The 25,288-nt window shown below is 40.3% G+C and overlaps 6 protein-coding genes and 1 pseudogene across 6 annotated transcripts; all 7 read right to left on the bottom strand.

Moving 5' to 3' along the window:
- Positions 1 to 500: 500 nt before the first annotated feature.
- LOC114443040 (protocadherin alpha-8-like) lies at positions 501 to 3,373 on the bottom strand (annotated as a pseudogene).
- A 397-nt stretch (positions 3,374 to 3,770) lies between these two features.
- Positions 3,771 to 6,137, bottom strand: LOC114443037 (protocadherin alpha-8-like). Its single transcript, XM_028416947.1, has one exon. The coding sequence runs from the start codon at positions 6,135 to 6,137 to the stop codon at positions 3,771 to 3,773; it is 2,367 nt and encodes a 788-aa protein (XP_028272748.1).
- An 840-nt stretch (positions 6,138 to 6,977) lies between these two features.
- On the bottom strand, positions 6,978 to 9,347 carry LOC114443036 (protocadherin alpha-3-like). Its single transcript, XM_028416946.1, has one exon. The coding sequence runs from the start codon at positions 9,345 to 9,347 to the stop codon at positions 6,978 to 6,980; it is 2,370 nt and encodes a 789-aa protein (XP_028272747.1).
- Positions 9,348 to 9,756: 409 nt separating this feature from the next.
- On the bottom strand, positions 9,757 to 12,585 carry LOC114443035 (protocadherin alpha-8-like). Its single transcript, XM_028416945.1, has 2 exons — positions 10,228 to 12,585; positions 9,757 to 9,762 (listed from the first exon to the last, which is right to left on the bottom strand). Exons 1-2 carry the CDS (start codon positions 12,583 to 12,585, stop codon positions 9,757 to 9,759), a joined length of 2,364 nt encoding a protein of 787 aa, XP_028272746.1.
- A 738-nt stretch (positions 12,586 to 13,323) lies between these two features.
- Positions 13,324 to 15,690, bottom strand: LOC114442199 (protocadherin alpha-8-like). Its single transcript, XM_028415556.1, has one exon. It carries the CDS (start codon positions 15,688 to 15,690, stop codon positions 13,324 to 13,326), a length of 2,367 nt encoding a protein of 788 aa, XP_028271357.1.
- A 660-nt stretch (positions 15,691 to 16,350) lies between these two features.
- Positions 16,351 to 18,744, bottom strand: LOC114443034 (protocadherin beta-15-like). The gene has a single exon (XM_028416944.1). The coding sequence runs from the start codon at positions 18,742 to 18,744 to the stop codon at positions 16,351 to 16,353; it is 2,394 nt and encodes a 797-aa protein (XP_028272745.1).
- Positions 18,745 to 19,412: 668 nt separating this feature from the next.
- Positions 19,413 to 21,954, bottom strand: LOC114443033 (protocadherin gamma-A5-like). Its single transcript, XM_028416942.1, has 2 exons — positions 19,585 to 21,954; positions 19,413 to 19,424 (listed from the first exon to the last, which is right to left on the bottom strand). Exons 1-2 carry the CDS (start codon positions 21,943 to 21,945, stop codon positions 19,413 to 19,415), a joined length of 2,373 nt encoding a protein of 790 aa, XP_028272743.1. The 5' UTR covers positions 21,946 to 21,954.
- Between the last annotated feature and the right edge of the window lie 3,334 nt (positions 21,955 to 25,288).

Here is a 25,288-nt window from a genome sequence, read left to right as displayed (position 1 = left end):
ACTCACACCCTCAAATCAGACGTGTGTACTGCGGTAGCCTACTGAACAAAGGCTTCCTTGGGGGAGGGACCAATTCTCACACCAACTGATATAACAGTGACGCCAAGAGGACAAGCTTTTAAACTGTGTAAAGTCACCATATAAAAGAATATTCCTCTAGATTGTGCAGAAGGTAAAACAGCAGACTAAGCTGGAGAAGGGAAAAAGGAACCTGGTATTCCAAAAACAATTCTCCACCATGCTGCAAGGGGTGTTCGTGTTTCAATTTTCTTTCTTCCACTCAAAAATGCCAATTTCCTTGAGAGCGGCTAAATAGTTTCAGCACCAAGGATAGCGAAACTCGACGCATTTTCTACAGCTACGGATCTTTATTACTGATACAACTCGTTTATTGATTATAAATACTATAAACACAAGTGACTGTTAGCATGTCAGTGAAAAGACGGTGTCTGTCTCCCCAAAGCGTTACGTTACGGTAGAATACAACCATGAAGCAAAACTTATTCAATGTTTCTGTCCTGTATGCAAATAGATGATATGTACTACATTTGACCACAATTCTGCTAAGAGGTGATTAATTATGCATATTAAGTCAACGAAAAACAAGAGCAGACTCACCCAATATTGAAAGAAAAATGCACATTCGTTGGTAAACATTACACCCAAGGGTATCTCTCTGTCAAACAAATTTTAAACTCTTTATATCCTAAAACAACAGTAGCTAACATTGATGCCATGCTCATTTGCATACAAAACACCAAGGTATATGTCTTACCTCCTCAGATGTCCTCCTCCTGTCAGGGAGCACTAGTGTATTAGCATGACTTCCAGGGACTATAGTAGATCCTATACTCATTCTGGGTCCAACTAACATGTAGCGTTTGTCTCCTGATCTGTACTGGATGCTGTGACACAGTGTTCCGTCATAATTAGTCTCTTGTAGATATTTAGAAGTATAGTCTGTGGATTTGGAGCACTGCATTGCAATCAGCACGATGATACTGATGAGGAAAAGCACAGAAACTGAGCCCAAAGTTATCATCAAGTAAAAAGTCACATTATTGTCTTCATTATCTTTGGCTGCACTTTTAACATCAGAAGCTGCAAAAGCCTCTTTGGGCTCCACAACTTTGACAGTGACAGTAGCTGTTGCTGAGAGTGAGACGTTGCCATTGTCTTTGACCAGTATGACCAGTTTATGCTCAGCCTCGTCTGTCTCTGTGAATGAGCGAAGTGTTCTGATCTGTCCTGTATAGCGGTCCAAACCAAAAAGACTGTGGTCAGTAACTTCCTGCAGTGAAAAGAGCAGCCAGCCGTTATATCCTATATCAGCGTCATAGGCTCTGACTTTAGTCACCAAGTGTCCTGCGTTCACATTGCGTGAAATCTCCTCCACACCTTCAGCAGAACCGTTGGAGGCGACTGGATACAGGATGACTGGAGCGTTGTCGTTCTGATCCAGAATGAACACGTTCACTGTGACGTTGCTGCTCATTGACGGAGATCCAGAATCTGTGGCAACAACTTGGAACTGGAAAGTTTTCAGCGTTTCAAAGTCGAAACTTTTTAGCGCTGATATTTTTCCATTATCTGAGTTGATATTCAAAAAAGATGCTATATCATTATGCCCTTCTTCTCCTCTGAGTATACGATAGGACACTGCCGCATTCTCGTTTACGTCGTTATCAAATGCGGTTACTGAAAATATCAATGCACCAGGAGCATTGTTTTCTGTCAAGTACAAGTCTAGAGGACTATGGGTGAATTCTGGGAGGTTATCATTGACATCCGAGACTTGGACACTCAATGATTTTAATGTAGAAAGAGGCGGCTCCCCATAATCAGTAGCTGTTATTGTAATGGCATAATGCGATACTGTCTCTCTGTCCAATTTTCCATTTGTCGCTAAGGAATACATGTTTTCTTTAAATGATGGTTTCAATTCAAATGGTACATTTTCTGACAGGCGGCATACAACTTTTCCATTCAAACCAGAGTCATTGTCTTTCACACTAATAAGAGCGATCACGGTCCCATATTTTGAATCCTCTGGTACCATGCTGGTAATTGACGTCACCTCTATTTCTGGTTTGTTGTCATTAACATCTCCAATCTTTATTATGACTCTACAATCCGTTGTCATCGGTGGTTGCCCTTTGTCAGAGGCTTGAACGTCTAATTTGTAAACATCAGCCGTTTCGTAGTCTATTTGTCCATTAACTCGAATTTCACCCTTGTTTCTGTCCAAACTAAACAGCTGTAATATATTAGAATTAATATCACCTACAAAAGAGTACTCCACGTCCCCGTTAGCTCCTTCGTCTAGATCAGTTGCTTCTAATTTTATTACAATCGTATCTAATGCTGCGTTTTCCTGCAGTAAAACAGAGTAAACCTCTTTAGAAAAAAATGGTCTGTTATCATTATTGTCAAGGACCCTTATTGTAACATTGAGATATGCTGATTTTGGTGGAGTCCCTCCATCTATAACAGTTAATGTCAAGCTGAGGTTTGTTTTTTGCTCTCTGTCCAGAGGCTTTTGCAGCACTAGGAATGGGATTTTGTCCTCCCCTCTATCTCTAATTTCAAGATGAAAATGATCGTTTTGACTCAGCTTATAGCGCTGGACGCCATTTATTCCAACATCTGGATCACGGGCGCCTGGTAATTGAAATCGAGCGCCTGGCAATGTCGTCTCTGCTATTTCTATTACCTTCTCATTCTCCGCAAAACTTGGTACATGATCGTTTGCATCCAAGATTTCCACAGTAACATAGTGGACTTCAAGTGGATTTTCAACAACAATTTTTAGATCAATGGAACACGCATCATTTCTCTCACACAGCAGTTCTCTGTCGATATTCCTATGTACATACACAACCCCGTTGTTCGGGTTTACCTCAAACAGGGAGTCCTGAGCTCCAGACACAATACGAAAACGCCTATTTGCCAGTGTAGTGACATCGAGCCCCAGATCCTTAGCGACATTTCCAATAATAGTTCCCACTTTAACTTCCTCCAGAGTAGAGTATTTTATCTGAGCTAAAATCAGCTCCCCGTAGCAAAACAACAGCGAGAAAAGCAGAGGACGCGACCAATAAATCATTCTGGCCCTTTGTTCTTTGTTTTCTTTGGCATAATCGTTTCAAATAGCATTCAAGGATATCGTTTACTTAAAACACCAATTTTTTTCCTAGAGATTGGAAGATTGGATTTCAAGACATCACGTCCGTGTAGAAGGCGTGCAAGTCCAACTCTAAACGACTGTATTCTTTGTGTCCGAGTTGATGAAAGCACAATTTGCAGGGGCAGTCTATCTGGACGGAAACTGGAGCATTTCCGTGTAAAGTAATACTGACACCCAGTGGGTCATTTAGTATCTACATTTAGTATTCTGGAAAAAACATCAAACATTGAACAATAGATTCTTCACGAAAACGTCCCAGAATGCTTTAGAATTGTCTCAACTTTGGATTTTTAATCCCCCTTCTACATGAAGATTAAATTATCACACCAGAGGACTGAACTTCCGAAATAGTTATCCAGTTAGCCTGTGGCTTTCCAACAACATGTGTTTCCATTGCCACCAGGTGCCATGGATTCCTGTGTGCGCAGATACTTTCGGAACCATGGGGAGCATCTTATTGAAACGCCTTAAAAGTCTGGATCATGAAACACAGTACAAAATATGTATAACCAGAGTTAAAAATAAAATAACACATTTTTCTTCCCAAAACTAATATTTTCTGTAAATTAAATTTTGTTGTGCATTACTGCTTGAAACTGTAAACAGGCCTTACCTCCTCAGACGCCCTCCTCCTGTCAGGGAGCACTAGTGTATTAGCATGACTTCCAGGGACTATAGTAGATCCTATACTCATTCTGGGTCCAACTAACATGTAGCGTTTGTCTCCTGATCTGTACTGGATGCTGTGACACAGTGTTCCATCATAATTAGTCTCTTGTAGATATTTAGAAGTATAGTCTGTGGATTTGGAGCACTGCATTGCAATCAGCACGATGATACTGATGAGGAAAAGCACAGAAACTGAGCCCAAAGTTATCATCAAGTAAAAAGTCACATTATTGTCTTCATTATCTTTGGCTGCACTTTTAACATCAGAAGCTGCAAAAGCCTCTTTGGGCTCCACAACTTTGACAGTGACAGTAGCTGTTGCTGAGAGTGAGACGTTGCCATTGTCTTTGACCAGTATGACCAGTTTATGCTCAGCCTCGTCTGTCTCTGTGAATGAGCGAAGTGTTCTGATCTGTCCTGTATAGCGGTCCAAACCAAAGAGACTGTGGTCAGTAACTTCCTGCAGTGAAAAGAGCAGCCAGCCGTTATATCCTATATCAGCGTCATAGGCTCTGACTTTAGTCACCAAGTGTCCTGCGTTCACATTGCGGGGAATCTCCTCCACACTTTCAGCAGAACCGTTGGAGCTGACTGGATACAGGATGACTGGAGCGTTGTCGTTCTGATCCAGAACGAACACGTTGACTGTGACGTTGCTGCTCAGTGACGGAGATCCAGAATCTGTGGCAACAACTTGGAACTGGAAAGTTTTCAGCGTTTCAAAGTCGAAACTTTTCAGCGCTGATATTTGTCCATTATCTGAATTTACATTTAGAAAAGACGTGACGTCATTTTCTCTCACGATGTGATATGAAATGGCTGCATTTTCATTCACATCATTGTCCTTTGCGATTACAGAGAATATTGCCTCTCCAGCAGCGTTATTTTCTGACAGGTAAAGGTTTAATGGACTTTGCGAGAATTGTGGACTGTTGTCATTTACATCTGATATATGAATGTTAAGTGTTTTAAATATAGACAAGGGAGGCTCACCACAGTCTGTGGCTTTTATACTTATTTCATGAAGTGACACCTGCTCTCTATCTAAGAAGTCCTTTGTGACAAGTGAATATGTGTTTTCTTTAAATGATGGTTTTAATTCAAAAGGAACATTTGAGTTTATAGTGGAAAGTATTTTTCCATTGACACCAGAGTCTTTATCTGTTACACTGATGAGTGAAATAATGGTGCCAGGCTTTGAATCTTCAGAAACTGTATTTGTTAAGGATGTGACTTCTATTTCTGGTGCATTATCATTCACATCTTTTATCTTTATAATAACTTTACATCTTCCTATTAACGGAGGTTGTCCTTTATCAGATGCTTGAACATCTAACTTAAAAATTGGAGTTTCTTCAAAATCTAGAGGTCCCTTCAATTTAATTTGTCCACTTGAAGTATCCAGTTCAAATACATCGTAAACTTTACGTGCTAATGTTTTGCTTAGGCTGTACTCTATTTCTCCATTAATGCCTTCATCTGGATCAACTGCATTTACTTTTGTAATTGTCGTACCAACTGGCGTATTTTCAAATATTTCAATTTGGTATGTATCCTGGCTAAATGACGGACGATTATCATTAATATCAAGAACAGTAATAGAAACATTTAATTTCCCTGATCTCGGAGGTTTACCTCCATCAAGCGCAGTCACAATTAGCAGGTGTTTATTCTTTTGTTCTCTGTCTAAGGATTTCTTTAGCACTAAAAACGGTATTTTTTCCTCATCACTCTGGCTGATTTCTATATCAAAGTGATCATTTGACGTTAGCGTGTATGTGCGGATGGAGTTTGTTCCAGCATCGGGATCCCGGGCAGCGTGGAGCTCAAATCGTGTTCCCTGTGAAGCGTGTTCAAATATTTCAAACGCCTGTTCCTTTTCAGAGAAAGTGGGGGAGTGATCATTCACGTCTGTAATTTCTACAACGACATAGTGTATTTCTAGAGGATTTTCAACGAGTATCTTTAGCTCCATCAGGCATGCACCACTTCCCTGACACAGTTCCTCTCTGTCGATTTTCTTACGAACCTGTAAGGAGCCACTCTCCGGGTTTACCTCGAAGAAATCGTCTTTAGATCCAGAAACAACACGGAATCGTCGATCATTTAGAGAGATTTTGTCTAGTCCAAGATCCTTTGCAACATTTCCTACAACCGTCCCTTCTCTCATCTCCTCTGGAATAGAGTATCTTAGTTCACCCAAAGCCGAATTTCCCAAAAACAGCAAATACAAATAAAACCTACAGTAGTTCCATGAGTCGCGTCTTATTTGGTCCCCCATCATGATGCAACCATACATGTAAAGTCCAGAATGCTTTTCTGATGCAAATTCAACGTGCGTATCCAATCCAATCTCAAATCAGACGTGTGCACTGTGAGGTAGCCTACTGAACAAAGGCTTCCTTGAGGGAGGGACCAATTCTCACACCGACTAACTTATATAACAGTGACGCCAAGAGGACAGCCTTTTAAACTGTGTAAAATCACCATATAAGAAAATATTCCTCTAGATTGTGCAGGAGGTAAAACAGCAGACTAAGCAGGAGAAGGAAAAAAGGAACCTGGTATTCCAAAAACAATTCTCCACCATGCTGCAAGGGGTGTTTTATTTTTCTGTCTTCCACTCAAAACACGCCAATTTCCTTGAAAGCGGCTAAAGCGTTTCAGGACCAAGGATAGCGACACTCCCCGCATTTTTCTCCAGCTACGGATCTTTATTCCTGATAAAACTCGTTTAATGATTATGAATATTATAAACACAAGTGAGTGTTAGCATGTCAGTGAAAGAAGGTATCTGTCTCCCCAAAGCGTTACGTTACGGTAGAATACAACCATGAAGCCAAACTTATAGCCAAACTTATTAAATGTTTCTGGCCTGTATACAAATAGATAATATGTACTACATTTTACCACAATTCTGCAAAAAGGTGAATAATTATGCTTATAAGTCAACGACAAAGAAGAGCAGTCTCACCCAATATTAAAAGAAAAATGCACATTCGTTGGTAAATATTACACCCAAGGGCATCTCTGTCAAACTAATTTTAAACTCTTTCTATCCTAAAAAACAGTAGCTAACGTTGATGCCATGCTCATTTGCATACATAACAGCAAGGTTTACTTAAATATGTCTTACCTCCTCAGATGTCCTTCTCCTGTCAGGGAACACTAGTGTATTAGCATGACTTCCAGGGACTATAGTAGATCCTATACTCATTCTGGGTCCAACTAACATGTAGCGTTTGTCTCCTGATCTGTACTGGATGCTGTGACACAGTGTCCCGTCATAATTAGTCTCTTGTAGATATTTAGAAGTATAGTCTGTGGATTTGGAGCACTGCATTACAATCAGCACGATGATACTGATGAGGAAAAGTACAGAAACTGAGCCCAACGTTATCATCAGGTAAAAAGTCACATTATTATCTTCATCATCTTTGGCTGCACTTTTAACATCAGAAGCTGCAAAAGCCTCTTTGGGCTCCACAACTTTGACAGTGACAGTAGCTGTTGCTGATAGTGAGACGTTGCCATTGTCTTTGACCAGTATGACCAGTTTATGCTCAGCCTCGTCTGTCTCTGTGAATGAGCGAAGTGTTCTGATCTGTCCTGTATAGCGGTCCAAACCAAAGAGACTGTGGTCAGTAACTTCCTGCAGTGAAAAGAGCAGCCAGCCGTTATATCCTATATCAGCGTCATAGGCTCTGACTTTAGTCACCAAGTGTCCTGCGTTCACATTGCGGGGAATCTCCTCCACACCTTCAGCAGAACCGTTGGAGCTGATTGGATACAGGATGACTGGAGCGTTGTCGTTCTGATCCAGAATGAACACGTTGACTGTGACGTTGCTGCTCAGTGACGGAGATCCAGAATCTGTGGCACCAACTTGGAACTGGAAAGTTTTCAGCGTTTCAAAGTCGAAAATTTTCAGCGCTGATATTTGTCCATTATGTGAATTTACATTTAGGAAAGACGCGATGTCGTTTGGACTCCCTTCTCTTACAATATGATATGAAATGGCTGCATTGTCGCTAACATCTTTGTCTGTTGCGCTTACCGAAAATATGGACTTTCCAGGAATATTGTTTTCTGACAGGTAAAAGTGTAATGGACTTTGAGAAAAATGCGGGCTGTTGTCGTTTACATCTGATATCTGAATACTCAAGGTTTTTAAAGCAGATAATGTTGGCTCACCACAGTCCGTGGCTTTTATTGTTATTTCATATTGTGACACCCGCTCTCTATCTAAAAAGTCTTTCGTGACAACTGAGTAAATGTTCTCTTTATATGACGTTTTTAATTCAAAAGGAACATCCGAAGTTATACTTAAAATAATTTTTCCATTAACACCAGAATCTTTATCTCGCACACTAATTAGAGAAATCATTGTCCCTGGCTTTGAGTCTTCAGATACTGTATTTGACAGTGATGTGATTTCTATTTCTGGTGGATTATCATTCACGTCTTTTATCTTTATGATGACTCTACACTCACCAGTTAGTGGCGGTGTTCCTTTATCTGAAGCCTCAACATCCAGTTTATAAACATCGTTTTCTTCATAGTCTACAACACCTTTGACTCGTATCTCTCCAGTTATTTTATCCAGTTCAAAGGTGTCGTAGACTTTTTTTTTCAGTGTTTTTCCAAGACTGTATTCAATCTCACTATTGACGCCTTCATCTAGATCAGTTGCATTCATCTTGAATATTGACGTGCCTATTGGAACATTTTCTTGTATTTCAATTTCGTAAATTTCCTTTCTAAATATTGGTCGATTATCATTACTGTCCAGAACAGTAATAGAAACGTTTAGTGTTCCTGATCTCGGAGGTTTACCTCCATCAACCGCCGTAAGAGTAAGTAAATGTCTGCTTTTTTGTTCTCTATCTAAAGACTTCTTCAACACCAAGATCGGTATTTTATCCTCATCACTTTGTCGAACATCGACCTCAAAATTTTCATTTGACGTCAAAGTGTAGGTGCGAATTGTGTTAATTCCAGCATCAGGATCACGAGCAGCGTGTAGCTGGAATCTCCTTCCTGGTAAGGTTTGTTCACCAATATCAAATTTCTGTTCTTCTTCAGGAAAACTGGGAGAGTGATCATTTACATCATTAATTTCCACAGCCACGTAGTGTATTTCCAACGGATTTTCTACAATTATCTTCAGCTCCATTAGACATGCACCGCTCCCTTGACAAAGCTCTTCTCTGTCGATTTTCTTAAGGACATAGAGGGCTCCATTGTTCTGGTTTACATCGAAAAATGCGTCCTTTGATTCAGATACAACACGGAACCGTCTGTCAGTCAGAGAAAGCATATCCAAGCCCAAGTCTTTCGCAACATTTCCAACAACTGTTCCATCTTTTACCTCTTCTGCGACGGAGTATCTTATTTCAGCCAGAGTCTGTTTTCCGACTAACAAAAGCAGACCCACACGGAAAACAAACCAGATGCAATTCCTTCCTCGACTCTGTCTTTCGGTTCCCATTTTTATCCAACAAAACACGCACACACAGTCACTATTTACGCTACCAATCCCACTGTGTGTCGTACATTTAGGAGCTGCGCAGAACTCTATCGGGTAGCGAGCTTGATTTGAATGTGTTATGTTTGTAGTGGCAAACAATGCCTCTGTGATGGGCCGGGCAACGACGTGTCGAATGGTTTTTCAGTGTAATACTGACACCCACAGGTTGTCTGGGAGGAGTAGGTATATAGTAAATATTCCCCTCATGAAAAGACCCAAAGATAATGAAAGGCAATTCATTAGTTGCCGGTGTATGCACCATAAGGAAGACTAAGCTTCAAAACACACAATTGCAGAAAGGGAATCCTTACGCACACATACATTCAGAATGCAGTATCCTGACTGCCTACTAAAAACAACAAACACACGCTTAAAACTGGAAAGGCATAACGGAAGATACTGCAGATTACTCACTTTCAGTATTTGTGATTTTATTTGGAATAAAAAAAAATAAAAACCTTCTAATTGTATTTGAGGTGGGAGAGGGTCAGCATTTTATCTAAAAAGATCTACAAAGTGTATTGTGATGAAAAATAGCCCTACAAACATTGATTCTTCACTGCCTGTTGCAACTGTGAGGTAATGAATGGACAGCTCTGGTTATCTGCACGAAAACAATACCTTCTGACAGCGCGTCATGTGTGACAAAAAGCTGGCCTTTCCGTACACTAAATTTCATACTTCCAGATCTTTCTTTGGAGACACTTATCATTAAGCTATATTGTTTTGAATGAGGCACTATAGTGTGAATTACTCGTTTTTAAAAAAAAAATCCTGATGCAAAACAATACAACTAAAGGCTGAAAAAAAATTATACAACAACACATTTTGGAGCTCTTACCTCCTCAGATGTCCTCCTCCTATCAGGGAGCACTAGTGTATTAGCGTGACTTCCAGGGACTATAGTAGATCCTATACTCATTCTGGGTCCAACTAACATGTAGCGTTTGTCTCCTGACCTGTACTGGATGCTGTGACACAGTGTCCCGTCATAATTAGTCTCTTGTAGATATTTAGAAGTATAGTCTGTGGATTTGGAGCACTGCATTGCAATCAGCACGATGATACTGATAAGAAAAAGCACCGAAACTGATCCCAAAGTTATCATCAGGTAAAAAGTCACATTATTATCTTCATCATCTTTGGCTGCACTTTTAACATCAGAAGCTGCAAAAGCCTCTTTGGGCTCCACAACTTTGACAGTGACAGTAGCTGTCGCTGAGAGTGAGACGTTGCCATTGTCTTTGACCAGTATGACCAGTTTATGCTCAGCCTCGTCTGTCTCTGTGAATGAGCGAAGTGTTCTGATCTGTCCTGTATAGCGGTCCAAACCAAAGAGACTGTGGTCAGTAACTTCCTGCAGTGAAAAGAGCAGCCAGCCGTTATATCCTATATCAGCGTCATAGGCTCTGACTTTAGTCACCAAGTGTCCTGCGTTCACATTGCGGGGAATCTCCTCCACACCTTCAGCAGAGCCGTTGGAGCTGACTGGATACAGGATGACTGGAGCGTTGTCGTTCTGGTCCAGAATGAACACGTTCACTGTGACGTTGCTGCTCAGTGACGGAGATCCAGAATCTGTGGCAACAACTTGGAACTGGAAAGTCTTCAGCGTTTCAAAGTCAAAACTTTTCAGTGCTAATATTTGTCCATTATCTGAATTGATGTTTAGAAATGCTGTAATTCTCTGATGACTAATTTCTTCTCTAACTATGTGGTAAGTTAAAGCAGCATTTTCATTCAGGTCTTTGTCTGAAGCAGACACAGAAAAAAATAGATTTCCAGGCACGTTGTTTTCTACCAGATAAAGTTCAACAGGACTGTGCAAAAATTCTGGTACATTATCATTTACGTCTGATACATCTATGCTCAGAGTTTTGAATGTAGAGAGAGGAGGCTGACCACAGTCTGTAGCTGTTATTGTGATGTCATAATGCGAAACCGACTCTCGATCCAAATGCTGTTTTAAAACTAAAGAGTACATGTTTTCTTGAAAAGATGGCTTTAATTCAAATGGCACATTATCAGAAATACTACATATTACTTTACCATTTAAACCTGCGTCTTGGTCTGTTATACTAATTAAAGAAACCACAGTTCCAGGTTTTGAATCTTCTGAAACAGTCTGGGAAAGAGAAGTCACATCTATTTCAGGTTTATTGTCGTTTTTATCGAGCACTTTGATGATCACCCTGCAGTCAGTACTCATTGGAGGTTGTCCTTTGTCAGTAGCCTGTACGTCTAACTTATAAACATCAGTCTTCTCAAAGTCAATTTCTCCTTTTACTCGAATTTCACCAGTGTCTTTGTTTAAGCTAAACATGTCATAAATCTTTAGGTCAAGTTGACCACCGAACACATACTTAATGTCTCCATTTACACCCTCATCCAGATCAGTTGCTTTAACTGTAATTACACTGGTATCTACATCTACGTTTTCAGGTATTGTTGCTGAATATACTTCTTGGCTGAACGTGGGATGGTTATCATTAGAATCTAGCACTATAACTGTCATGTTAAGAGTCCCTGATCTCGGTGGATTTCCTCCATCAACTGCTGTCAGAATCAGTTTGTGTTCATGATGTGTTTCCCGATCTAAAGATTTTTGTAAAACTAAGAATGGTATCTTGTCATCTCCTCGCTCTCGAATTTGTAAGTTAAAATAGTCGTTTTGATTTAATTTATACACACGTACGGTATTAATGCCAACATCTGGATCGCGCGCAGTAGGCAACTGCAAACGTTTCCCTGGGGGAGTGGACTCAGACATTTCTAATATTTTTTCTTCCTCTTGAAAGCTCGGTGAATAATCGTTAACATCAAGAATTTCTACTGATACATGATGTATTTCCATGGGGTTCTCAGCTACCATTTTTAGGTTGATCAAACAGGGTGAAACACTCTCACAGAGCTGCTCTCGGTCGATGTTTTTATGCACAATCAAGACGCCATTGTTCGGATTTACTTTGAATTGAGCATCTTCACTTCCAGATACAATACGAAAATGTCTTTCCTCCAGTGAGCTGATGTCCAGTCCCAGATCCTTTGCGACATTTCCAACAACAGAACCCACCTTTAACTCTTCTGGAATTGAGTATTTGATCTGACCTGAAACCCGCTCCACGCAGCTGAACATCACAAAAAAGCTGAGGGCTACCCACCAGGACTGTATTCCTCGTCTTTGTCCTCCCGTTCTCATCGTTTCCGTTTAGATTAATCAATATTCCACTCAGAGATCCTTACGAAAAATCAAGCTGTCCCAACAACAAAATGTGCTTTTAGAAATATCCACTAATCTTCTAAAAGTCGCTTTCATAACGGCAAAAATTCGTTCTACTGAAGGTACCGTCTCCTGTCTGTCGACCTGAACAAAACCTCCTTGGAAGGGGCTGGGCCAACGCTACGACTCAACAGATTATGCTGATATGACACTGACACCTAGTGGACTGCATACAACATGATGGAGTTCTGAAGCAAACCACATCTTACCACGATTCCAATGAACAGTGAAACTGTTTCAGCAGCATTAAAGCTTTAACAGAAGACGCAAGCAGTAACGTAAAAATCATTTTAGAAAGTGTGACCATGTTCAGCACCATAGACAGCGCAACGCTGCAAATTACGTCAACACGAGTTCCACGGGGAGTAGCCAGAAAAGTAAACCTACAAATAGTACTTTACAGCATTGTAGTTAATAGATATCTAACCCACTCTATTTAGAACTTTTCAACAAACCACAGTGATTTTCTTTTCAAAAATATCTTATATCAGTAGCCTGAACATACTGTGTCAAGACGACTTGAAAGAACATTGAAAGGGCTAGTATGAGCACAAGAAACATTTCACAGCCGTTTAATATATACTCAAAAATCATTACTTTGTAATGACACCTTTTGTAGGACATTATGTTTTTTGTAATGTGAAATTTGTTAAAATGTTAGCTTACCTCTTCAGATGTCCTCCTCCTGCCAGGGAGCACTAGTGTATTAGCATGGCTTCCAGGGACTATAGTAGAACCTATACTCATTCTGGGTCCAACAAACATGTAGCGTTTGTCTCCTGATCTGTACTGGATGCTGTGACACAGTGTCCCATCATAATTAGTCTCTTGTAGATATTTAGAAGTATAGTCTGTGGATTTTGAGCACTGCATTGCAATCAGCACGATGATACTGATGAGAAAAAGCACAGAAACTGAGCCCAAAGTTATCATCAGGTAAAAAGTCACATTACTATCTTCATCATCTTTGGCTGCACTTTTAACATCAGAGGCTGCAAAAGCCTCTTTGGGCTCCACAACTTTGACAATGACAGTAGCTGTTGCTGAGAGTGAGACGTTGCCATTGTCTTTGACCAGTATGACTAGTTTATGCTCAGCCTCGTCTGTCTCTGTGAATAAGCGAAGTGTTCTGATCTGTCCTGTATAGCGGTCCAAACCAAAGAGACTATGGTCAGTAACTTCCTGCAGTGAATAGAGCAGCCAGCCGTTATATCCTATATCAGCGTCATAGGCTCTGACTTTAGTCACCAAGTGCCCTGCGTTCACATTGCGGGGAATCTCCTCCACACCTTCAGCAGAACCGTTGGAGCTGACTGGATACAGGATGACTGGAGCGTTGTCGTTCTGATCCAGAATGAACACGTTCACTGTGACGTTGCTGCTCAGTGACGGAGATCCAGAATCTGTGGCACCAACTTGGAACTGGAAAGTTTTCAGTGTTTCAAAGTCGAAACTTTTCAGCGCTGATATTTGTCCATTATCTGAATTGATGTTTAGAAATGCTGTAATTCTCTGATGACTACTTTCCTCTCTAACTATGTGATAAGTTAAACCAGCATTTTCATTCAGGTCTTTGTCTGAAGCAGACACAGAAAAAATTAGATTTCCAGGCACGTTGTTTTCCACCAGATAAAGTTCAACAGGACTGTGCAAAAATTCTGGTACATTATCATTTACGTCTGATACATCTATACTCAGTGTTTTGAATGTAGAGAGAGGAGGCTGACCACAGTCTGTAGCTGTTATTGTGATGTCATAATGCGAAACCGACTCTCGATCCAAATGCTGTTTTAAAACTAAAGAGTACATGTTTTCTTGAAAAGATGGTTTTAATTCAAATGGCATATTATCAGAAATACTACATATTACTTTGCCGTTTAAACCTGCGTCTTGGTCTGTTATACTAATTAAAGAAACCACAGTTCCAGGTTTTGAATCTTCTGATACAGTCTTGGAAAGAGAAGTCACATCTATTTCAGGTTTATTGTCGTTTTTATCGAGCACTTTGATGATCACCCTGCAGTCAGTACTTATTGGAGGTTGTCCTTTGTCAGTAGCCTGTACGTCTAACTTATAAACCTCAGCCTTCTCAAAGTCAATTTCTCCTTTTACTCGAATTTCACCAGTGTCTTTGTTCAAGCTAAACATTGCATAAATCTTACGGTCAAGTTGACCACCGAACACATACTCAATGTCTCCATTTACACCCTCATCCAGATCAGTTGCTTTAACTGTAATTACACTGGTATCTACATCTACGTTTTCAGGTATTGTTGCTGAATATACTTCTTGGCTAAATGTTGGATGGTTATCATTAGAATCTAGCACTATAACTGTCATGTTAAGAGTGCCTGATCTCGGTGGATTTCCTCCATCAACTGCTGTCAGAATCAGTTTGTGTTCATGATGTGTTTCCCGATCTAAAGATTTTTGTAAAACTAAGAATGGTATCTTGTCATCTCCTCGCTCTCGAATTTGTATGTTAAAATAATCATTTTGATTTAATTTATACAACCGAACAGTATTCATGACAACGTCTGGATCCTGCGCAGTAGGTAACTGGAAACGTTTTCCTGGGTGAATGGACTCAGCGATTTCTATTATGTGTTCTTCCTCTTGAAAGCTCGGTGAATAATCGTTAACATCAAGGATTTCTACTGATACATGATGTATTTCCATGGGGTTCTCAGCTACCATTTTTAGGTTGATCATACAGGGAGAAACACTCTCACAGAGCTGCTCTCGGTCGATGTTTTTATGCACAATCAAGACGCCATTGTTCGGATTTACTTTGAATTGAGCATCTTCACTTCCAGATACAATACGAAAACGTCTTTCCTCCAGTGAGCTGATGTCCAGTCCCAGATCTTTTGCGACATTTCCAACAACAGATCCCACCTTTAACTCTTCTGGAATTGAGTATTTGATCTGACCTGAAACCCGCTCCACGCAGCTGAACATCACAGAAAAACTGAGGGCTACCCACCAGGACTGTATTCCTCGTCTTTGTCCTCCCGTTCTCATCGTTTCCATTTAGATTAATCAATATTCCACTCAGAGATCCTTACGAAAAGTCGTTTTCATAACGGCAAAAATTCGTTCTCATGAAGGTACCGTCTCCTGTCTGTCGACCTGAACAAAACCTCCTTGGAAGGGGCTGAGCTAACGCTACAACTCAACAGATTATGCTGATATGACACTGACACCTAGTGGACTGCATACAACATGATGAATTTCTTAAGCAAGTATATTAGCACCATTAGCACCATAATTATCGCCGTACGTATATTTGCTTGTGCACAGTTCCCGCAGTAATGACAGTGAACCTCTTCCAACTGTAAACAACCTACATATTTTCAACACACAACAGTGTGCTAACATGCAAGTAATAAATATCGAACAATGTACTTAACTGAAATTCATGAATCCTCCACAGAACATGCACACACTGACTTGAAATGTGCATATGACCAAGTGACTATTGATTATTTTCAGCACCATGGACAGCGCAGCGCATTAATTTATGTCAGTGTGAAATCCTATAAAGATACTAAATAAACATATAATGGTATATCAGTAGCCTAAGTATGTTTTCATATTTCAGTAATAGTGTAAAGAGAATTTGATAAGGCTTGTGGGAATCTAGGGAACATTAGTAGGAACTATTGGATATTTTTAATGACATTATGTTTTGATGGCATAACAATTATTTGAACGGTGGCTTACCTCCTCAGATGTCCTCCTCCTGTCAGGGAGCACTAGTGTATTAGCATGACTTCCAGGGACTATAGTAGATCCTATACTCATTCTGGGTCCAACTAACATGTAGCGTTTGTCTCCTGATCTGTACTGGATGCTGTGACACAGTGTCCCATCATAATTTGTCTCTTGTAGATATTTAGAAGTATAGGCTGTGGATTTTGAGCACTGCATTGCAATCAGCACGATGATGCTGATGAGAAAAAGCACAGATACTGAGCCCAAAGTTATCATCAGGTAAAAAGTCACATTATTATCTTCATCATCTTTGGCTGCACTTTTAACATCAGAAGCTGCAAAAGCCTCTTTGGGCTCCACAACTTTGACAGTGACAGTAGCTGTTGCTGAGAGTGAGACGTTGCCATTGTCTTTGACCAGTATGACCAGTTTATGCTCAGCCTCGTCTGTCTCTGTGAATGAGCGAAGTGTTCTGATCTGCCCTGTATAGCGGTCCAAACCAAAGAGACTATGGTCAGAAACTTCCTGCAGTGAAAAGAGCAGCCAGCCGTTATATCCTATATCAGCGTCATAGGCTCTGACTTTAGTCACCAAGTGCCCTGCGTTTACATTGCGGGGAATCTCCTCCACACCTTCAGCAGAACCGTTGGAGCTGACTGGATACAGGATGACTGGAGCGTTGTCGTTCCGATCCATAATGAACACGTTGACTGTGACGTTGCTGCTCAGTGGCGGAGATCCAGAATCTGTGGCAACAACTTGGAACTGGAATGTTTTCAGCGTTTCAAAGTCGAAAGATTTCAGCGCTGATATTTGTCCGTTATCTGAATTTACATTCAGTAAAGATGACAAATCACCCCGCAAACCGTCCCCCCTCAAAATGTGGTATATTATTCCTGCATTTTCATTTAGATCATTGTCAGAGGCGCTTACACTAAATACAAATGCGCCAGGGGTGTTGTTTTCCTCTAAGTAAAGTTCAAATGGATTCTGACTGAAAACTGGCGCATTGTCATTCACATCGGACACTTGAACACTCAGGGTTTTAATAGTTGATAGTTGAGGTTCACCACAGTCTGTAGCTGTTATTGTGATGTCATAATGAGACACAGTCTCTCGGTCTAAACGGTCATTTGTGACAAGAGAGTACATATTTTCCTCAATAGATGGCCTCAGATCAAACGGAACATCACCTGTTATTTTACAAATAACTCTTCCATTAAGACCCGAATCCTTGTCTGTGACGCTGATTAGAGAAATTACAGTGTCTGGCTTTGCATCCTCTGGGATCAAGTTAGACAATGATGTTACTTCAATTTCTGGTTTATTGTCATTCACGTCTATTATCTTTATCACGCCTCTACTTTCGGCTGTCAATGTTGGCTGGCCTTTATCTAAAGCCTGTAGGTCTAGTCTGTAAAGCTCAGTGTCCTCAAAGTCCACTTTTCCTTTTACTCGAATCTCACCTGTAACGCTGTCTAACTCAAAAGTATCATGTACCTTTTTCTTTTGTGTTTTTCCAAATGCATATTCAACTTCGCCATTTAAACCTTCATCTAAATCAGTGGCGTTTAATTTCATTACAAGTGTTCCTATGGGGGAATTTTCATTTATTGACACAGTATATACATCTTTGCTAAAGACAGGTCGATTATCATTTACATCTAGCACATTGATAGTTAGATTAAGGGCCCCAGATTTCGATGGACTTCCCCCATCAAAAGCTGCTAAAACTAAATGATGCTGTGCCCTTTGCTCTCTGTCTAGAGGCTTTTTTAGGAGTAGAAACGGTATTTTGTCTTCCTCACTGTCTCTCACTTCAATGTCGAAAAACTCATTGGGACTCATTTTGTATAATTTGACTGATTGTGTGCCAAAATCGGGGTCTCTGGCAGCATGAATTTGGAAACGAGTACTGGGGGGAGTGTTTTCTGCTATTTCCAGGCGCTGTTCGTTTTCTGGAAAAGTCGGTGAATGGTCATTAATATCCGTTATTTCCACTCCGACATAATGTATCTCCAATGGGCTTTCTACAACAATTTTCAAGTTTATCAAACAAACCTTGGTTCCATCACAAAGCTCCTCGCGGTCCATGATTTTTCCAACAGATAGCACTCCATTATTCTGATTTAACTGAAATAAAGCATGATTAGGACCCGACACGATACGAAATCGCCTGTTTGTCAGAGTGCTGATGTCAAGCCCTAAATCCTTCGCAACATTTCCAATAGGGGATCCCACCTGAGTTTCTTCTGGAACCGAGTACCTTATCTGAGCCAAAATCCACTCCACAAAGCACATCGACAAAATCCCGGCAACCCACAAGCAACTGATTCCGTGCCTTTGTCCTCGTCCTCCCATTGCGAAGAAAATATATGAAAGCTTTTATTGAAGCAAATACAGTGATCCAGATGCTCATCGAGCCAGTCAGCAAAGAACCATACCACGATTCTCAAAGAGAGAGGAATTCACGTATAGGCTAAACATTAAACGCTGTTTATCGTTTTTGTTAAATATCCTGTGATGTGTCAGAGCAGCACCTCCAAAGAGGATGATACAGAGATGGGCAGGGCCTGTGCATTAAAAACGATTCTAAAGGCCATCCTGACACCAAGCGGCCACTGGCCTATAGTACGGCAGGACAGCAACGATGCTTCACTGCACTCTTACTCTGGACATTACGTACAATCAAAGTTTATCTGCAGATGTGTGAATATAGTCAAACACTACCACATACATACATTTAAGTCCCATTATAATTAAACCAGGACAATACAGGAACGATGCATTGCAAACAGGTTATAAAGCTATATTTATAATATTAACTGAAGCAGGATTCAAAATAATTACAAATCTACATGTAGAGTGATTTTTAGCTATAGTCTTTAAAGAACTATATCATCATTTGTTGTTACATTTCATCCAAGCGGTTTCAGCTGATTTCATTTCAGCACAATGGACAGAGCACCAGCAGAATCAAACCAAGAGAAAACCACTTTTTGACAATGTTCGAAAACATGTTATTTAAGTTACTTAACATGCTGAACATAACATAACAACATAAAAGGAAATTGACAAGTCTTGTATGAGCAGAAAGTGCATTTCACATAATATATATTAAAAAAACAACAACTTTGTATTGACACCTGTGGTAGGACATTATGTTTTTGTAACATGAAATTTGTTAAAATGTAAGCTTACCTCCTCAGATGCCCTTCTCCTGTCAGGGAGCACTAGTGTATTAGCATGACTTCCAGGGACAATAGTAGATCCTATACTCATTCTGGGTCCAACTAACATGTAGCGTTTGTCTCCTGATCTGTACTGGATGCTGTGACACAGTGTCCCATCATAATTAGTCTCTTGCAGATATTTAGAAGTGTAGTCTGTGGATTTGGAGCACTGCATTGCAATCAGCACGAGGATACTGATAAGAAAAAGCACCGAAACTGATCCCAAAGTTATCATCAGGTAAAAAGTCACATTATTATCTTCATCATCTTTGGCTGCACTTTTAACATCAGAAGCTGCAAAAGCCTCTTTGGGCTCCACAACTTTGACAGTGACAGTAGCTGTCGCTGAGAGTGAGACGTTGCCATTGTCTTTGACCAGTATGACCAGTTTATGCTCAGCCTCGTCTGTCTCTGTGAATGAGCGAAGTGTTCTGATCTGCCCTGTATAGCGGTCCAAACCAAAGAGACTATGGTCAGAAACTTCCTGCAGTGAAAAGAGCAGCCAGCCGTTATATCCTATATCAGCGTCATAGGCTCTGACTTTAGTCACCAAGTGTCCTGCGTTCACATTCCGGGGAATCTCCTCCACACCTTCAGCAGAACCGTTGGAGCTGACTGGATACAGGATGACTGGAGCGTTGTCGTTCTGATCCAGAATGAACACGTTGACTGTGACGTTGCTGCTCAGTGACGGAGATCCAGAATCTGTGGCAACAACTTGGAACTGGAAAGTCTTCAGCGTTTCAAAGTCGAAACTTTTTAAGGCTGAAATTGTTCCATTGGCTTCATTTATGTTCAAAAAGGAGGTTATACTAGCCCCCGGGTTTCTACGGTCCAAGGAATATGTCACTGCCGCATTTTCACCTCCATCAGCATCGTTCGCGCTCACGGAGAAAATGGTCATTCCGGCTTTGTTATTTTCAGGCACATAAAATGTGTACGGGCTTTCAGTGAATAAAGGACTATTGTCGTTAACATCAACGACATCTACCTGTATCACTTTCGTAGACGACAAGGCGGGGTTTCCTAAATCTCTGGCTGTGATTGCAATGTTATACAGATGTATCGTTTCTTTATCCAGATAGCCCTTTGTAACTAAAGAGTATGAGTTTCCGTCCGGAGATGGCTTTAGGTCAAAAGGTAAATTACCAGGTACACTGCAGACCACCTGTCCGTTCACACCTGAATCGAGATCCGTCACACCCATCAATGCCACCACAGTACCAGGAGGTGCATCCTCTGGAATATGACTTGATAGTGATGTGATGTCTATTTCAGGTTGGTTATCATTCACGTCTTCCACTCTAACAACAACGTTGCACTGTGTGGAGAGAGACACGGTACCTTTGTCCGCAGCCAGTACCTTAATCTCATAAACCCTTTTTTCTTCGTAATCAAGTTGTCCTTTCACTGTGAGTTTTCCAGTGTTAGTATCCAAATTAAACGGCTCAGACGACAATCCTCGAAGTTTACTCCTTAAAAAATACTCAATCTCACCGTTCATCCCCTCGTCTGAATCAGATGCGTTTACTGTGAGCAACAACGTACCTGCAGGTGCATTTTCCTTTATTTTCACGGTGTATTTTTGTTTATCACACACTGGTGAGTTGTCATTAACGTCAGATACAATAACAGTAATATTAATGGTACCTGATTTTGGTGGTTTTCCTCCATCCAAAGCGTTTAATTGTAGCCAGTGTAGAGCAGTGTGTTCTCTATCCAAAGGTCGCTGTAACACTAGAAATGGAATCTTTCCGTCCTCCCCATATTCCTCTGTTTCCAAACGGAAATACTGGTTATGGTTTAGTTTATACGAATTTAAGGAATTCATACCGACATCCAGATCGTGCGCAGCTTCCACTTGAAATCGAGACCCAACCATGGCTGACTCCAGCACCTCCAGTGTGTAATTTTCTTCGGGAAATTTGGGGGAATTATCATTTACATCAAGTATTTCAACTGTTACTTGATGCATTTCGAGCGGATTTTCTACAACTGCTTTCAGATTTGTGATGCACGGAACTGTTTTTGCGCACAGCTCTTCTCTGTCTACTCTCTGGTTCACGACCAAAACTCCATCTCTGGGATTTACCTTAAACAGATCCTGCTTTGTTCCCGACACTACACGAAGGTTCCTATTTACCAGTCCTCCAAGATCTAATCCAAGGTCTTTGGCCACATTTCCAACAGCTGTCCCGGGTTTTAGTTCTTCTTGAATGGAATATCGTATTTGAGCAGAGATTCCTTCCAAGTTGGTCATAATCAGGAAGGCCAGACAAAATGAAACCCGTAGATCTCCTAGCTTTCCTTTGATGCCTGCTTCCTCCATTGTTCAGCAAAAACACTGTCAATCGATGGTCTTAAATCCTCAATCCCATCAAAAATGTGTAATTTATAATTTCCCCACGAAAAAATGAACAGAAATTACCTATCATTCTAGCAGCAGAAGGATGGAGGATGTTTAGCCCGTTCTTTCATTCCGTCTCTTTCGGTTATTAGTGAATGCACATGTAGAACAAATAGACCCCTTCACACACACGATCACTGTAGTGATGGTGTAACAGCACCACCCATTGTCATTGCAACGACGTTGCAGAGACAACACCAAAATGTTCTCCCAGTTATTACTGGTTTGCCTAAAAAACACGTGGACAGAAGGCGCCTGAAATACTATTTACATCTCCCAAAAATATTTTAACATATCTACAAGCAGATTATTAAAAATACACGAAAAAAAAATACACGGCTTGACTATGCAAACATCTCAAGGTAATTTCTATTTTGTTTTGTGTGATATGATGTCCTTTTGACATAAAAAGCTATTAAATATTACAAAAAAGAACGAATTATTGTAATTACGTGATAGAATACCACCTTTACAGTTCAGAATGTGTTTACTAAAGTTGTGGAAATGAGCATGAAGAAATTGATAGATGTACAAGTAAAATATTGCATTCTCCACAATCTAAAAATGTTCCTAGAAAGAGTGATGCATCCTCCTATGAAAGGAAATCACTGCGAAAATAGTCAAATCCCGCCTCCAACTGTGTATTGGAGTATTTAGTTTACGTGTTGTGAAGAATGTCATATGTTTGCGTATCAGCTGCAATACACTACCCATTAAATAATCCTTTATCGATGATATGTTTCTGTCAAATGAAGCTGTGCTAGCACCAGTGAAGCTGTCACTTTCCAGATATGAAGATGCACCGCTGTAACTTTTCAGATAATTCTTCCTGAAAATCTAGTTTATATTATATTGTTGATCCCCATCCACCCTCTCTCTGCTCATATTCTCTGTGTTGTTTCAGTACACTCCCACAGTCTCGATCCTATTGTGGAGGTGAGCAGTGACATCGCATGGATCAAGCCTGCAAATGCAGCTATGACGAGCCAATTTGTACTGTTCATATAGAATTGTACTATGTTCGCATTGCAGCAGCTCCACAATACTACAGTAGATCATGAAAGAATACATTATTTAAAAATATACGACTCAAAGACGTTCATGCCAAATGCCAATACGGAAGAATGGTGACCCACATAAAGCCTCACGTCTTTGCACCCCACCCACCTGCTACGTATTGGCTCTGAATATAGGCCAAACATATGCGTGCGCGTTCACGAGCGATGCCGCAATATGCAGCACCTCATGTTTCTTTCCCCGTTTGTCCCCCTCCCCGATGTATCAGCTATGACAGACAATGTTTCAAACCTACAAATTCAGTAGGTTTATTATAAACCCGTCGCTAGACAAACGTTGTGAAAATAATCTGGAAGAGAATCATCATGTGATGTCTGAAAGCTGCAGAGCTGCAATGTGGCGGAGAAGGAGAAGGGCGTGGTGGAGGGGTAGAGCTCTTGTGTGCAGACAGCACGTCGCCATGGTAACGCGGCTCCATTAGGCCTGTCGCTGTCCATGGTGCTGAAGGCAAACAGGCGCAGGGAAAAACACAGAGGGGGTGGGATGCAGGAGCTGTGAATCCTGTACAAAACTCAGCTGTGTTTGCAGTCTTTTATTTCTATTCATTTTATTAAATATGAAGACATTCATATTCACTAGCACAGTCAACATGGTTTATTTACATAGATTATTTTCAAATGAATACATTAGAGGATAATATAATATATAATATAGAGCCATATAATTTGGAGCCAGCACATCAATTGGCTTTAAAAATCACATTTCACCATACTATTTCAAATGATATGCAATATATGCGACACCAGATGTAAATATAATAAAATCCACTAATGTGTGCATGTGCTGGCTTACTAGTGCCAGCTGGTGGTTGTTCTGATGCTTTGTTACACATTGGTGCAGTGCTGTGTCACGCATCAGTGTGCTAGTCTGTCAATGGAGCAGCAGACAAGAAGTGCAGTGAGATTCTCTTTTTGAGGTCAGTGCTAATGTAAAAAGAAAAACAGAGAAACATTTTTAATCTCAGCCTCTTCTTACCTTATTTTGTTCCAATCAGAACAGATATAAAAGCAGTTGATTATGTTTAAAACAGATGAGACCCAAACCCATTTGTGCTGAATTGATCTAAAACATGTGAGGTAGCCTACAGGGGATTCAAAATCAAACTAACACATCCTCAGGGGTCGACTGCCGGTCCCTCCCACTCACACATGACCTCATCTCCCTAGAGAGATGAGGTCATGTCTGAGACACAATGAAAGATAGTCTTGCCCACCCTCACACACACACACACACACAACAATGCAGCAAACATAGTTGTCTGCAAAACAGTTGTCAGTTGCTTTCCATTGTGACAAATGTATTTCCACATTTTGAATATTGTGGCTTTCAGCACAATTTATCAGAATGATTTTTCGGCTTCTGTAGAAACATTGTGATTAAATGGGGGTCAGCCCATAAAAAGGCTCAGAAATGGCCATATCCACATGCTAAAATTATTGCCTGTTAGTATGTCTATCTTGCACACACAGGTTGCACAACATTTGGGCAGAAAAACTACCTTAAATAGGACACATAGAGCCTTTGATTATTACCTGATGTGCAACTTTTCAATGATCATCAAATGAATCAATACTTTAACATAACCTTTCAAAAAGACAGCAATATAAAAGTGAATATGTTATATAATGTAATATGTAATATAGCTTCAATACTTAGTTGCCCTCTAAGCTTGTGAGGGGATTATGTTCTTTGGCTGCTAAATGTGAATCAGACAAATGAATAGACTTAATTTGTGAGCATCATTATGAAAAACTTAAATATATGTGATTTGCATTTGATACAATACTTACATGGCAGTGATGGAAACTGGTATCCTGGAAGCAGTGACTTTTTTATTAAGCCCAGCTCAGCACTCCTGTAATATGTATGGTACTGTGTATCACCGTGGTATATTGCTTTGTATCTCTGATAGGTGACTGACAGATCTGGAATTTATATATCATGCCAGTACGTTTGGGGGAAAAACAGTATATTAGTATGCACATTCTGGCAAATTTACACTATAGGTATATATTAATACTTTTTACTAAATACTCTTTTTGTATTTATGTCCCCAGCTGACAGATGTATGTTAACTCTAAGGCATGTTTGTCCACATTAAAATTAAACAGAAGTTCTTTAATATAAAAAAAATTGTTGTGAGTAGAGTATCATCAGCATTTTTTATATTAATTGATAATGTGAGGTT

Source organism: Parambassis ranga, chromosome 10, assembly GCF_900634625.1.
Source record: "Parambassis ranga chromosome 10, fParRan2.1, whole genome shotgun sequence".
NCBI lineage: Eukaryota > Metazoa > Chordata > Actinopteri > Ambassidae > Parambassis > Parambassis ranga.
The sequence above is the reverse complement of the archived record's forward strand: the minus strand, read 5'-3'. Positions and strand labels throughout refer to the sequence as shown.

What these genes read in the sequence shown, in the direction of transcription:
- LOC114443036 (XM_028416946.1), bottom strand. Translation starts at nt 9,347, where the DNA reads ATGGGAACCGAAAGACAGAGTCGAGGAAGGAATTGCATCTGGTTTGTT.
- LOC114442199 (XM_028415556.1), bottom strand. Translation starts at nt 15,690, where the DNA reads ATGAGAACGGGAGGACAAAGACGAGGAATACAGTCCTGGTGGGTAGCC.
- LOC114443033 (XM_028416942.1), bottom strand. Translation starts at nt 21,945, where the DNA reads ATGGAGGAAGCAGGCATCAAAGGAAAGCTAGGAGATCTACGGGTTTCA.
- LOC114443035 (XM_028416945.1), bottom strand. Translation starts at nt 12,585, where the DNA reads ATGAGAACGGGAGGACAAAGACGAGGAATACAGTCCTGGTGGGTAGCC.
- LOC114443037 (XM_028416947.1), bottom strand. Translation starts at nt 6,137, where the DNA reads ATGGGGGACCAAATAAGACGCGACTCATGGAACTACTGTAGGTTTTAT.
- LOC114443034 (XM_028416944.1), bottom strand. Translation starts at nt 18,744, where the DNA reads ATGGGAGGACGAGGACAAAGGCACGGAATCAGTTGCTTGTGGGTTGCC.